Here is a 14,945-nt window from a genome sequence, read left to right on the forward strand (position 1 = left end):
ATAAATAATTACAAAGCAGAAGTAGTAGACGTGTTTCAAAACTTTTGGCAAATAGGTGGTTTTCAATCTCCAACACATTTCGCTGTTCCAGGACACCACAAGAAACACAAAATATTAACAAGCACACTTGAAATAAGACAAAATTAACTTAAAAGTAGCTTTTCAACAGGATATGGGAGTCAACTTTATTCATATAAGTCCTAGTTCCACTGGGAGATTGTTTACCTTATAACATGGGACAATGTCAGTGGAACCAATAGTTTTTTATAACTTATTTTAAGGAATTGTTAACCTAAAACAAGCTCTTACATCTTGCTGTAAAGTTACTTGTAAGTTAGTTTTGGCTCATTTCAAGTGTGCTATGATATTTGCACTGGACACGATTTTGTGTTTTTGCAGTGTAGGCCTCTACAAGCTTTGAAAATCTAGAGATCTGATTTTTTTGTTTGTTCTTCTTTGCAAAAACAGGTCAGTCAGTCAGTTTGGGTGGAGTAAGTCTGAACAATTTAAAATCTTCTCAGCTGGATTTAGGTCTGGACTTTGACTGGACTACACTAACACAGACAACATAGCTTGATCTATAACATCTAGATTTGTTTGTGGTCGTCCTCCTGGAAGCTGAGCCTCCTCCCCAGACTCAAGTATTTTGTAGCCTTCATCAGGTTTTCCTCTCGGATTGTTCAGCGTTTAGATATAATTATCCTCCGATCAACTGTGACAAGCGCCCATGTCGTTCGTTGCTGGGGATGGAATTTGAAGGCAGCATGCTATTTTGAAGGCCTAAAATGACAATTCATGTAACATCTGACCAGAGAATGTTCTTCCACATGTTTGTGTCTATGTGGATCGCCACATCTAAAAACAGAACTCGTATACTATTTGGAACAAATTCCTTCCATTTTCCACTTCAGACATTCAACAATAACAGTCTCTCTTTGATTTCAAAACCTAAATTTAAGCATTGTGTTTTTGTGTGAAGGAGATAACTCGTAAATCACACATGCAGAGGCCCAGAGGAATCTTTTAGATATCTTTGTGAATTGTTGAGTTGTCAATCAAGACAACTCGAGACATGTTACAAATGTTCGACTGCCTCTAAAGCAATAAAATGCAGCACCTGACAATAAAACAGATTGAAACAGTGCCAAGTAAAACAGAGAGGAAAGTGCACAACAACAGGATTCATTGCACAATGTACCGTGATAAAATGGCACACCTAATAAATAACAAATGACTATAATAATCAGACTGTGTCTGTTGCAACCTTATTGCCTCCCCGGTGAACTGTGTTGCATGTGTAGAGATTAGCTAGCGTTGGCTTGTGTGAACTTATTGCTCCTGTAAGCGCGCATTAAACTTCTATGCTTACTTCACTGCAACATCACCCGGCCTGCCCCATGTGTGACCGTCTGTGTCATCAGCCTGGCCTCAGGCGCACCATGCAGATAGTGACCACTTTCTGAGCAAAGATTATGTAATTAGCCGCCGAGGCTAACGAGCTAACCTTTGTTTGCCAGTTCTGTCAGGCGCTAATTAGCTGGCGTGGCTAAAGTCTGAGAGGCAGAGTCATATCAGGATGAAGTGGCAGGTAGTTACACAAAGGGCATGACGTTGTAAAGGCTCTAATCAAACTGTGTAGCCTCTATTTTTGTCTGGCAAGGATAAGTACACCATTGGACTTTCAGAACTAAACATTCATCCCTCATACCATGCAGTTAGAGAGAAGTCATAAACAAAAGGAAAACCTGAACACAGATGACAAGACTGCAGTAAGCGAAGGCAGGAACACAGCATTGCTGCTTAAAGGGGCGGTGCAATATATTTTCCAGGTACATGGTGCCGTTTGATAGGACAGCCAAGTAACTATAACTGTGTTTCTATTTCAGCCACGGCGATAGAGCTCATCAGCCACTGGAGGAGACGTTGACATCAGATGTGTGACAAAATCCTTGTTTTTGGGAGCGGCTACATATGCATGCGACGTTTTGGAGAACTTGTAGTCGTCCAACCTTTGACTGAAACTCAAGTTTTGATTAACGGTGCAATGCTGTAAGACCTCTGGGAGAGCCCGCTGCACATAGTCCAAGAAGGCCAGTGCCCAGATTTAAGAGCTTTGCTGCTGCATATAAAGTGACATGATGCCAAAAAACTGTTTGTTTGTTTTTTTTTTTTTCAAATTTGTTATGTTTCCATTTAGTAAATTTTAGTTTCAGAACTAAAAAAACTACTACATTTTTTAGTAATTTTAAGGTGTGGAATTTAAAATTAATGGAAACTAAGCTTATGCTGCTTTCGATTGTTATAAATATGCTCCATATATCAAACAGAACGTAAAAGACCTTAGACTTCACAATCTGAAATTGACCTCTGTCTCTTTAAGAAGTTGCTACTCTTTCCAATACGCTGCCTTCAGCATGCCATCACAAAATGCTTCTCATTAATGTTTCTTAGGAACACTGAACTGGGAAGTAGTTCATATGATGAGGTCAGCAGACTCTCAGCTCTACCAGGTGTTTACTAAATGCTGCTGCCGCTAGTCTGGAGGAGCTGAGTGGGGAAGGCGTGCTCTGTGAGGCAGAAGCAAGCAGGAGTGATTTTGATGAGGGAATAACTTTCTAACAAAAAAAGGTCAATTTTACACAATACCCACCATTTGAACAGTTTCCATTAACTTTGTTCTATTTAATCTACCAGATCTGATCTACCAGAAAATATCAGATCAGATTACAAAACATCCCCACTAAAAGTGTGGATCTTACATAATATGTGGTTTGTGTTTTTGCGTAGAAACATTAAAAATTATGTGGATATTTTGAAATCTCGGAGTTTTCTCCCTTTCTTGCTTTCATCTAGGCAAGCCTGACACAGTTCCTGTTTTGTCTTTGTAATACCATTCTTGTGTTTAAAAGGTCTGATTTTAGTCAAAAGAGAGCGATCACACAGTCAGAACGGACAGCACATAATAAAACCAGTCCATGTCCACAGTTGGCCACTTTTAAACTCAATACCACAGAAACTAGTTTCGACTGATGCTTTAAATTCCCCCTCCACAAAAACACATGACTCACATGTTATTCCTCTTTGAAATGTTGTTTTTTGACATCACTGTGGTCTTCATGAAGGAACAGTGTTTCGTCAACACAGTTGTCATTTGTCAAGTTTTTTTTTTGTTGTTTTTTTTTACCCCGCACTTTAAGATTCCTTCAGTACTGTGTTTTTGTTGAAAGTGAATCAGTCTTGAACTTTGCTTCTTTCTCATTCCTTCATAAAAAGATTAGTCTTCCTAAAGATTCGGGGGGGTTGATACGGGGGGGTTTTAGAGACTTGAATTTTCGTTTACGTGCCTTACCTGGGAACCATTGAATCCCCTCCTCTCAGGGTGGTGGGGTCCAACTCAAAGATGGAGGGCACCTCCCTGCCGTTGGGTACAGGGACCAGGGTGTGCATGATTTTCTCCTGTGGAGCGCGGAGGCGGCCTCGTAGAGCCTCGTTATCAGCATCCAGCTAAAAACAAAAAGAAAAATACAGTGAAGGACCCCCTGCACAGAATCAGTATTACTACTGATACTACTGCATTTGTGCTCTTAAAGAAAACAAAATATATTCTTATTCAATGACTCCCAGCACTGCTGGGAGTCAACTAAGATGATTACACAGTGACACCTTGTGGTAGTCAGGTGCTACTGACACACACAAAGCAAATTAATCTGTGTTGGAGTACAGATTTTAATTCATATGCATATGCACACAAATTTACGCCGACATAGCAACCAAACAACATCTATGTATGGTGTGACAATACCTGAAAATTGAAGGGTGTAAAGTCTACCACCTTGAGCAGCAAAGAGAAACCCAGAGCAGATTTTTAAAAAGAATGAAGCAGAGGCAAAGCTCCAACAATGAGAGAACATCTGACTTACAGAAGATCGCTGCTCGGCGCTCTCCTCCTCAAAGTCTGGATTCACCTGGAAAATCCATTTGAAAAACATAATCCAACGAATCATTCATTTAATAATGATGTACTTGTTTTCCTTAAATAAAATATATTTCACATAAATAACTGGCAATTTTGAAATCTCTGCTTCTTGGACATTTCAGAAAAAATTTTAAGGTTGTTTTGATGCCCTTTAAGCAGAACGATCTAAAAATGCATTGATTTGGCAAAATTACTGATCACAACAACATTGCAAAGAATTGTTGGAACTACAATTGATATCAGCCAAATGTTGGGCTCTCTACAACAATAATATGCATTTGGTGATGCTAGGTGCTTATCATATATGTAGATGTTTCTTTACCTAAACACCAATTTCAATCATTTGTAGCTTTCCAATAAAGTCATGCTGCTAATATATATATATATATATATTTTTTTTTTTTTTTTGCCAGAAGTTATTTTTGCAAAAAATAATCATCACCTCTTTTTTTGGCAAAAATAGACTTTTTTTCAGAAGGTGACAAAATACACCTGCTAAAAATACAGCGCAACAACAAAGCATTAAACACAAAACAAACATATAAAAATACACATCAATCAAATCAACACTGATCAGGACTTCATGATTTTTTTAAAGGATATTAGGATTTGTGCATCATGAATTTACATGTCCACCTTTAGCATCTCCTCTTCATTAACAAATCTGTTTTTCAAGAGTCCTTCAAAGCAACATCATCTCTGTTATCAGAACAGTTCAGATATTTTCCACATAATTTCCTTTCTTACCTTATTTCCTTACGTTTTTTTTTTACTACCTTTTGTTTTAATATTGCTTTGTTGTGTATGAAAAACTGTCTGTAAATTAGATGTCTCTTGGTGTTTAAGTATTGCTGCCAGTTCTGAAATTGCATGTTTGTCTAAATAACTATATTGTAAAAAAAAAAATTTAAATAAATAAAAAGGGTCCAATCCACCGACACACACCTCACCCACCTCTGCAGCCAAATAGTACCCGGTGGCCAAATGCTTAAACCTGAACAGACTGTTCCAGTAGCCTGCGCCTCCTCTGCACGGGTCATTGTGCACCACCTGGTGATGAGAAAAGAAACAGCAGTTAAAGTACAGCTAGTATTGTTTCCGTATCAGGGATCAGCAATTTATTGACTGGGGAACGGATCGCATTTTGGGAACACGTTTCACCAACCTCCACTTCCCACAGTGCTTTGCTGCTGGTGGCCGAAGTCGCCGACTGTCGACCGGTGGTTCGGAGAAAAACGTAGTGCTTCTTCCTGTGGTCGTCACAAGTTAGAAACTTTTCCTGCTCTGCGTGGAATAACCGCACGACATCACCCTGAAACAAAGCAAAAGAGCCCACAGGACATGATCAAGTAAATGTCCAGTTTTACTGCTGTAGACAAAAAAAAAATCAAGTAAAATTAATCGTGTTGGTGCCTACCCCCTTGAGGATAGTTTCCAAGTTGTCACTCCATTTCATGAATAGAACAACTTTCCAGCTTGTGTTGCAATTTACAGAATTAACCTGAAAAAAAGAGGGGAAAAAAAACACATAACAGAGAAATGCCATTTATTATAGAGTTATTACAAATGTTTCCATTTTACCATAAATGAAGTGACACTCGTACCTCGTTACACCCCTGGTTGTCAACTAGCTGGTGGCTGCTTGCATGGAGAGGTTGTCCTGCATTCACAGGGTTGAGGACGACTTTGTCTCCGATCACCACCTGCAGGAGCAACACACATTTACAGAGGAAGACCACATTGTTTAGAAGCAAGAGATAAACATAGAAACCCTTAAAATATGACAAAAACAAAGTCAATCATTTTACAAAAGAGACCTAAATTTTATAAATCAAATAAAAACGCTACAAGCTCAGATTTGTTTCTAACTATGAATGCCATCTCTTGAACACGAGGTGGAGCTAGAGTCCCTTTTTGTCTCTTACCAACATAAGAGACAAAACCCTCAAGCCTTAATTTATGACAAATAGTGATTTAGACAAAGCTTTGATTGTTTACATGTACCACGAGCTGAACTCAACTTTTCACAGCGGTACAAGAATTCACCTTAAAAAAATATAACTGTCTTTAAATATTTGATTTCAAAAGTCAAACATTTTGTGCCACAGAGGGTAATCCTCATGTTCTCAAAGAAACAGATTTTGAGGTTTTGCAAGGCTCTGGTCAGACTGACAGAGAGGCTCTGTCATTTTAAAAGGATGAATCAAAGGTGGAGGACAAATCTTCCCAAAGGGATTAATTAAGTGGAACTTAATTAGCTATTCAGCCAGTTTAACTCCATCACCTTCCATTAGCCACGATTAGAAACTGCAGCTCGAGCAGCAGAGGTTACGTTCACGTATGCTCCATTTAGCTGAGCCACTCCGACTTCCCTTCAAAAAGCATCACGCAAATGTAGCTTTATATAACCCATCTCCAAGAAAAACAGGAAATGTCCATTTATTTTCTTTCATAACGTCTTGCTTTTATAAGCACACCAGACAAGATGGGTGTGTTTTCTGCTCCAAGAAAAAAAAAAACAGGTGTGCTAAGCCAAGTGTCCATTTTCATTCCCAGAGACTCTCACATTTCGTGAGATGGTGTTGCCATCACAAACTTTATATAGCAGACTAACCCAAAGTGGCAAATAACTGGGAAAAGAAATGAAAGTGATGTATAGCTTCTAAAATTTAAACCATGTACCCAACCCTAAGTCAACCCTAACCACTTTAAGATGTAACTTTAACTGGTTACCAAACTCCACTCTGAATTTGTGCATATCATCCATTTTTAATCAAAAACACCTCAGTTTCCACCTGGACATCTGTGATTATAAAATTTCAAGTTTTGCTACACATCCTTGCTTAGATTTTAGTTTCTACTTTCACTGGGAAAGAACTTTATAAGAGGATTTTTGGGATAACCACTACGTTATATTCAGATATCTTTCAACAACAATGGCTTTTCCAGTATTGGGCCACATTTTGCATACATGTTATTTTCCCATTTTTCCCTCAAATGGGAACCTTTCTTCCACATGTTTGGGGTCTCCTCTTTGTGTGTTTTGACCTGTTACAAAGAAAGATCTTATCTTTTGTATCCTTTCTTTTACACTTCCTAATTTTGGTCTGTTTTCTGTTGGTCCATCACAAGAAAAATACATTGAATTTTGTGTTTGTAAGTTGACAAAATGAGCATAACTTCAATGGATCTGGATACTTAGCTGGGCACTGTACATCCATATCTGCAGCCTGCAGTTTTCTTTTTTCCAAGCACAGAGGAAATTGGCTGCACTCGAAGTGAATTCTCACACTGCGTCTCATTTCCTGCAGCTCTCTCTGGATCCAACCGCAGGTCAGTACATCGGATTAGCGCAGCATAGGTATTAAGAGAGATGTAATTAATAGATTCAATTTTACTGTACGCTGCTACGACGCAGACTCTTACAAAGTGTGTTTTCTGGGCCTAGTTTCTAGAGAAAATACTTTAGTACATTTGAAATAAGACAAAGCCGACTTTCAAGTAGCATTTTAGTAATTATGAGAATGTTTTAAGTCAATCATTGTCATATCTAATTATAAGAATATAATTCTTTAATATAGATGAAAAAGTTCTAATAACCACTGGCACATTATTTCACTAAAACGAGCAAGCTCCTGTATCTTCCTAAAACATTAATTGCAAGTCATAGTTATTTTTATTTATTTATTTTTTTATTCAGTATCAGCAGAAATCAGAATCAGCAGCCCAGACATCCTTGTTAAACTGTAAGGACAGATTTTGATGCTGCACAGTGACTAGTGGGATGGAAAGAAAGATGCACCAAAATCAGCCATGAAACAAGATATTTGCTCTAAAAACTGGTCATATTTTGTATTTTTCCAGTGTTTTTAGCATAAACAGCCTAGTTTCTTTGTTCTGTATCAAATATGTTTTTCATCTTGATGAATCTCATTATCGTCCAGCGCTTCACCTGAGCTTGTAAAACACAGCGGACAAGATTTTTAACACACAGTGCTTCTAATCCAACCAGACAGACTCTGTATCACTGACAGCTCATTGTTTATCAGCAGTTCCTCATGCTTGACAAGTTGAGCATTTCAAAACAAATGCCGTCAAGCCTGAACCGCAGGCTCAGATGTGGCGAGTGCGTGCGACTTCTGTTTTCGAACCCCATGTAAAGTCTAAAAATACATGCTACATTCCTCCTGTTGGGCATAATTAACAGGAATCCCACACCCGGCGCTACCCACACTGTCTCCCATGGATCTCAGCTTGTAGAACGGCTGGATGTAGAACCAGGATCCCTCGTTCCCTGCCGAGTCCAGAGTCACTCTCATGGCATTCTTCTCCAGAAGTGCAGGTAGCCGCTTGTTCACCGTCAGGTATTTATTGCTTTTCAGATGCAGCAACTGTTGGCACAACAAGGCATACAGTTACAGGAGATGTAGCCACTCGATCTCGCTCTCACTCTCTGGAGAGAGATGTGGAAAATGTTACACAACTTGAGAAAAATGTGGAAAAACTGGTGCAACAGAGGCCATTGGCACAACTTGAATGAACTTTACAGCAGAGATCCTTGATATTGTCTTTTCTTTTTAGGTCATGCAAGACTGTCAATTGTTAATTTGAGAACCTTAGTCACAGCTAGTTTTCTCCTAACAAGCTTCTAAGTGCATATTTCCCAAGCAGCAGTTGAATTATATAAGGTATGTGCAGCTGGGACATCCCACACTGTCTCCCTTATGCACATTACACAACAGGTTTCTCAGATTAACGCACATGAATGCAAAACCTTCATGAGCAATGAGTGAAGGGAAAGACCTTTTAACGGTGACCTTACAGGACTTCTTTGTTCTGTGGCAATTATTTAAAACGCTTCAGATTAAAAAACAGAATTATGGTCAGTTTTATCAAGCGCTCAGCTTCCTATAAGCATGCCGCACAGCGCCACACTTCATGTAAGCCAAGCCCCTTATCTCGTAGGCCGAAGAGCACCTGAATCACATTTCCATACTGGATGACTGTTCCCAGCAGCTTGCGGTTTTCAGACTCGTTCTGCTTCTTCTCGAGGTCTGCGGCGTGCTGCAAGGTCACGACAGAGCACACGGGTTGAATCGCAAACACGCATCGCCTGTGTAGTTACACTGCAATTATGGTTTGTGAGGATGGAAATAGATCTTACATGAAGCTTATTGAGCAGGACCGAGTCCGTTGTGCTGTTGCCGCCGGGCTTCGCCGCTTTCCAGAACTGTTTCTGTGCCGAGTATCTGTTCATTGGACACAGCTTGAAAAGGCAGTCTGGAAACACAAACAGAAAGACACACGTTTCATAATTTATCGTAAGAGTGTGCACTCGTGCCCAGTGTCCTGACCTCGGCAAACACAGCCAAGTTTGGGGAAAGTGGTACATTAAGACTAAAAATAGTCGTTTTCAAAAGCGGAATGGCCTCTACTTGGTCTCGTTCATAACAAACTTTAAGGATATGTGGGGATTCACAGATGAGAGTTACCAGCATGAAGAAATGGCTGTTTCACCAGCAGCAGGTTTGAAAAATAAATGGTGGCCAGGCAAAAAATAAATAAATAAAATAAAAAATAAAAATCACAAAAAAATAACCTGGACTTACATAAATTGAATATAATCTTCTGAAAATATTTGATTCATAGATTACAGTAAATCAAGTCAAGTTTATTTTCAGCATCAAGGTAGTTGCTCATAAAAACATCATTCAGCGAACAACTATGACACATGAAGTAAACATTACATTTTGTCAAAGGCCATCAACATCAAATAGGTTGATCAATGTTTCACTTACTATTAATCAAAGGCGACTCTAAGCAGGTGGGTTTTTAGTCTTGGTTTAAAGGAAGTCGATGACTTCATTTTAGGAGATCAGTGATTGGTCGATGCCAACGTGTGAAACTGGTCTTATCCACCAATCTTATCTACAAACATCTGAAAATCAGCCACTGTTACTGTTCACTCTGGCATGAGAGAGGACAGACTGACGGACAGACTGGCATATTACATGCAATAGAGCACTGAGCCACAAAAAACAACAAGCTCATTTATGCCAACCGTTTCCTATCGAGACCTGACAAATGATTTACAAGTTACACTTTTTTTCCTTAAAAAATGACAAATGATAGAAAATAGTCAATCTTTCAGAGTTGTTCTGAAGTGAAAGTTGAAGAGGGATGAAAAAACAGAAGCAGTAAAACATGTTTGTCAAACCAGATGGTATTTCTTTGGAGGAGTGACATTCTGAACTATGGAAACTCAAATGGAGAAAAAAAATCCTGATGTGCACAGCATAAAAGAAAAACTCTGGCTGAAATGGGGATTCAGTGTTATGGACAGCGTGAGGTTCACAGCTATTTTAAGGGGCAGCGAATATAGAAAGCGCTTTGCTCCATTCACAGGAGCAAACTGGGCTGGTTTGTGCGTCTGATAAAAAGACACCCACCTTTGTTTGAAACCTTTTGGGAAAGGTTTCAAACATGTTATGACAAAATACATCAGTGTCCGCGCCAAAGTTTGGGTGACCTACTCTGCTCAGTCTGTCCTAAACACAAACTTAATTTGGATCAGATTTGAAACAGACTGATACGTACACAAGACACAACTAGGAAAAAAAAAACTTTCTGAGTTGTAAAATGATAGACTGGCTCATCCGTTCAAACATTTACTATGAACTACTGCATTCCAAGTGTCAACTAGAACTCCACTGAGAAATGACAGATAAAAATATGCATTTGGGCTACCGTACTCAGAAATGCGGTCAAAGCAAAGAGTGTCGAGGGATTACCCATCATACAGCCTGGAGTGGAGGAAGCAGGGCAGGAAAGAGGAGGGCAAAGACCCAAAAAAAGAAAACGGGGCACTGGGAGAACATTTGTCCGCTGCAAATGGGCAATAATGGCTATTAAAAGCAGATAAATACCATGGCGTACTACTACGAAAGAAAGGAACTTACTAAAAAGTTAAATGCAAAATGTAGACATTATGAATCTGCAAAAATCTTCACAGATGAACACATGTTGGACTTTCAACCTCATTGTCCTCAAAAGCTGTTTCCATAATCGCAAAATTTGTCATTGTAAAAATAAATTTGCTTCATAAAAATAGAAAAACCAATGACAGTCCAGTGTGGGAACAACCCCAAAGATACTATTGACCCTTCGCATGTGACGTCACTGCTTCAGACGTCTGCCCGCGCCGCCATGACGGATGTAAAAACAACATATGTGCGCCTTTAAAGCCTGTCGAAAAGCAGATACCTGTAGCCTAATATCGCTTTTACTTGTGGGACTACTGGTGGTAATTAGCTAAATCTGGCATATTTACATGGTTATTTTAATGTACTCATGTTAATTAATATGCCCTGTTCTTTATTAAATAAATTCAAAAACACCCTCAATTGTGTTGCAAGCAGTTATGCTCTCAGCTTGCAATTCAGTCTTCAATTAACAACCAAGTCTGCATGATCTCAGAGTTTACATTTCTTTCCATTTCTTGACCTTTGCAAATGACCTAATAAGCAAGGACACCATGAAACAGTAATATAGTTGCACAGGAAGTGTGCTCATAAGGTGGATAGTTTGATTTCATACTGAGTTTATTGTGTACTTTTGAGAATAAACACAACCTGCATGTACAAAACACGAACTGATCAATTCATCCATTAGCCCCTCAAATCAGAGACAAGCTAGATTAAGCACTCAGCTCCCTGCAGAACTGACTTTTTAAATAGCTTACAAGTGCTCTTAATACTCCACAAAGAGGTTAGGCCCTAGGCCTGTTACAACGCTTCTGATTAACTCTGGTGGCCGACACAAAGGGCTTTTTTGTCGACGGATTAACTATTACTTCACAATGCTGAGGTAAATGGTCTGCTTGTCCGGAAACCGATTTGGCGACAAGAACCAGCATTTGCAAAACATGAATTATTATCATGTGTACTATGATACAGTGACTAAAGCGTGCAAGTAGGTCAATACGGTGAGAAATTCAGTCAGTGTGCCTCTGCAGTTACAGCAGCGGAGCGATGAACCACTCTTTTGAATATCATTTGACTAGCTCAGTTAGTCAAACTGAGCAGGTCACTTTTCTGCATCTTTAACTGGGAAGAAGTGGCCTTGTGAAACGGCGACCTGTCTGCAAATACAGAAAGGTACTGAGCGAGCGACCAGTCCTGACTAATCGCTCACAGCTGCTTCTCCACAGAATGAAACTGGAATAATTGTGTCAAACTCCTGAAGTGTTGATACGACATAACATTTCTCAATGCGACAGTAAAAGATGCTAAATAATTTGTGCTTACAAAAAACACATTGTAAAACAATGTAAACAAGTAAAACAAAAAATTCCTAAAATGTCTAATGAACAATAGAGACCAGTAGATATGAACTTACACAGCACGCGCTATCCAATGAGTTAGAATATTTGTTGTGATGAGACTAGTACCACTTCAAAACAGAAATGGTTTTGCTTGTTGGTCTGATGTTCTGTTATAATCTGAAATGTGCTTTTATGAGCTGTAAACAGACTCTTGTGTGGCGTTACTTTAAACAGCAAGTCATTAGCGAACAGTTACTGAAATAAACTTTTCATTTATATAATATATCGGACTTTGTAGAGCTATGAAAAACTAATTACCTCCTAAACCTAATAAACATCTCTGGAAATTAAAGCTCCACTTTTGTCTCGTCTGTTAAAGAATTTTTCCAAACGTATGAAACGTGAATGAAGCTCTGTTGAACACGTAGTCTCAAACATAGATATTACAATGGTTTGATTAAATTACACCGTCTTATGTCACATTGTGAAGGTTATGCATTTAACATGGACACAACTTTAATCAAAATAGTGTTTATTTTTTTCCCTTTCCTCTGATCTGCTATAAATCTTTAAATTGTCTTGTGTATTAAAGGTGCTATGCAATGAAACTTGCCTGATTTGATCAGGGCATTCAAATCACAAGACCGTTGACAATAAAGTTGCTGTTGTGACCTACTTAAAAGTAAACAAGTTGTTTTGTTGTTGTTCTCTATTTTAACATATTGACTTCACACTACTCGACTGTGCATCTGCGTTTAGATTTGCTGCCCCAATAAAATAGGTCACCTTCTGATTACCATGTAGCACACGAGGCTAAATTAGGCAGGCACTAGCCTGCTGGGGCGGAGACTCCATCCTCACACCTTCAGTTAAACTTTAGTTAGAGAATCTAAAAGAGAAATTATTTTGTTATTGTGTTTCTGTCCAATACGCAGGATGAAGTCGTCTCAGTTCCTGGAAAAATCCATGTGAACTAAAAGCCTTTCTTCCGATGAGCAGCCACTCTGTACTCGTCAACCACTGAGCAGTAGAAAATAACCGTGTTAGAAGCCACGACCAGACCACAATAAACAACTAACTTCAGTAAATCAAAAATGTGAAACATCTAAAGCATCAGAAGAAAAATAAGTGAGCCACATTTAGAGTTCCAGTCAAGTATTGGTCTGTCTTGAGACCGCAGCTCCAAATAGACACCTAAAGTAAATTTTATTACTGTACCCAAACTTAAAAAAAAATTTAGCTGCCAATTCATCACTAGTCAAAGAGTTCATGAAACAATAAATCATTTAGTCAGTAAAGCTTTAGCAAATATTCCTCTGAGGTGAGTTCATCATCTCTTCTTTCCAAACTCATCAACATAAAACATAAATCATTTCTCCATATGATCAAATAAATTGTATGTGGTTCCCCATCAAACAGCTTTTAAATGACCAAAGACCCAGACAAACAAAACACTTCCTGTTGGTATTTGGCTAATTCATAACAATCACAACTTTACAGGATTTTGTTTGAGGAATCCGGGTTTTCCCAATAGAAATAAAGCACCTTACACAGATTACAATAATGTTTCAGGAAAAAAGACATTATTGCCTGTAGTTAATGCCATCATTGTCTGCGTCATATGATCTGCTGTCAGCTGCGCTCAGATATTGTTGGAGAAAGAGAAAACCACAGCTGGAATATTAGTCATTATGTTTGACATTCAAACCAAATCAGAAAGTTTTACACAATCGAATCAAGGAGCTGTATTAAAAACAAACAGTAAACATGCTAATGTTATGCTTGCACTTCATCAAACCACAGGAAACAGCGAGATGAGACTTGGTTAAAGTCAGCAGATGGTGCCCAAAGTCCACTTTTTCTGACCCAAGCATATTTTAAAACACAGAAGATATAAAATTATAGAGTGAATGAAAAATAATTTGCCAAATCAGTTGCCAAAAAATGTTACATTTAGAGTAATTCAACTTTCACAGATAGTTTTGAAACACTTCTGGTGAATAAGCTGAAAGAAACCCATCGGTATCAATTGATGGGGAAAAAAATGTGGCCAATCACCAGATTACGATGCCCCTAAAACAATAAAGATTAGATTATTGATTGCAAATATTCTGACAGAATAGGAATGAATTTAAAACCAACATTTTAACATTTATTTTATCCGTGTGGACCTTTCAGAAATCATTCATAACTATGTTCAATATGTCTGTGTTTTTATTAATGACTTGCATCATTAATTTGTATATTTAATGCTGCAAGTCAGTTAAATATTTTGGCATTTAATGACAAACGTTAGAGTAAATGTTTCTGTTTCTTATTGATATATTCAACTTGATTTTGTGTGTTGCAAATACATTTTTAACCTCAGAAATTTGCAGAAGGATAAAGTAGATGTTTATTTGCTTCATCTTTAATATGCCAATACATATTATAACTATAGTTATAATATGTAGAACTATAGTGCTTTAGGCCATAAAGAAATAAAAAAAAACTTTAATTTTGGTACAAACCAACCCTTCATTTCCCCTCCTCATAAACCTCTCAAAAGAGAGCAATACTCGGTTTACAATAAACAAACAAAAACAATAAAAACTGAGTGCAATTATGAGCATACATTCACTTTACTTCATTGTGGATGACTTTTAT

General features: G+C 38.3%; 1 protein-coding gene across 14 annotated transcripts in view; it reads right to left on the reverse strand.

Moving 5' to 3' along the window:
- The window catches only part of LOC129353750 (inositol 1,4,5-trisphosphate receptor type 1-like), a 108,304-nt gene that overhangs the window by 86,205 nt on the left and 7,154 nt on the right, over window positions 1-14,945 (reverse strand). For 6 of the 14 annotated variants that reach the window (XM_055023217.1, XM_055023208.1, XM_055023171.1 and 3 more), the window contains exons 4-13: window positions 9,141-9,256; window positions 8,954-9,040; window positions 8,209-8,367; window positions 5,581-5,679; window positions 5,394-5,477; window positions 5,142-5,288; window positions 4,922-5,026; window positions 3,921-3,965; window positions 3,803-3,832; window positions 3,350-3,504 (exon numbers count right to left, since the gene is read on the reverse strand). In XM_055023217.1, coding sequence (XP_054879192.1) covers window positions 3,350-3,504; window positions 3,803-3,832; window positions 3,921-3,965; window positions 4,922-5,026; window positions 5,142-5,288; window positions 5,394-5,477; window positions 5,581-5,679; window positions 8,209-8,367; window positions 8,954-9,040; window positions 9,141-9,256 — 1,027 coding nt within the window. The remainder of the gene's footprint in view (window positions 1-3,349; window positions 3,505-3,802; window positions 3,833-3,920; window positions 3,966-4,921; window positions 5,027-5,141; window positions 5,289-5,393; window positions 5,478-5,580; window positions 5,680-8,208; window positions 8,368-8,953; window positions 9,041-9,140; window positions 9,257-14,945) is intronic. The other 8 variants (XM_055023242.1, XM_055023226.1, XM_055023236.1 and 5 more) reach the window with 3 other exon arrangements.

Source organism: Poeciliopsis prolifica, unplaced genomic scaffold (assembly GCF_027474105.1).
Source record: "Poeciliopsis prolifica strain line A6 unplaced genomic scaffold, Auburn_PproV2 SCAFFOLD003, whole genome shotgun sequence".
Taxonomy (NCBI): domain Eukaryota; kingdom Metazoa; phylum Chordata; class Actinopteri; order Cyprinodontiformes; family Poeciliidae; genus Poeciliopsis; species Poeciliopsis prolifica.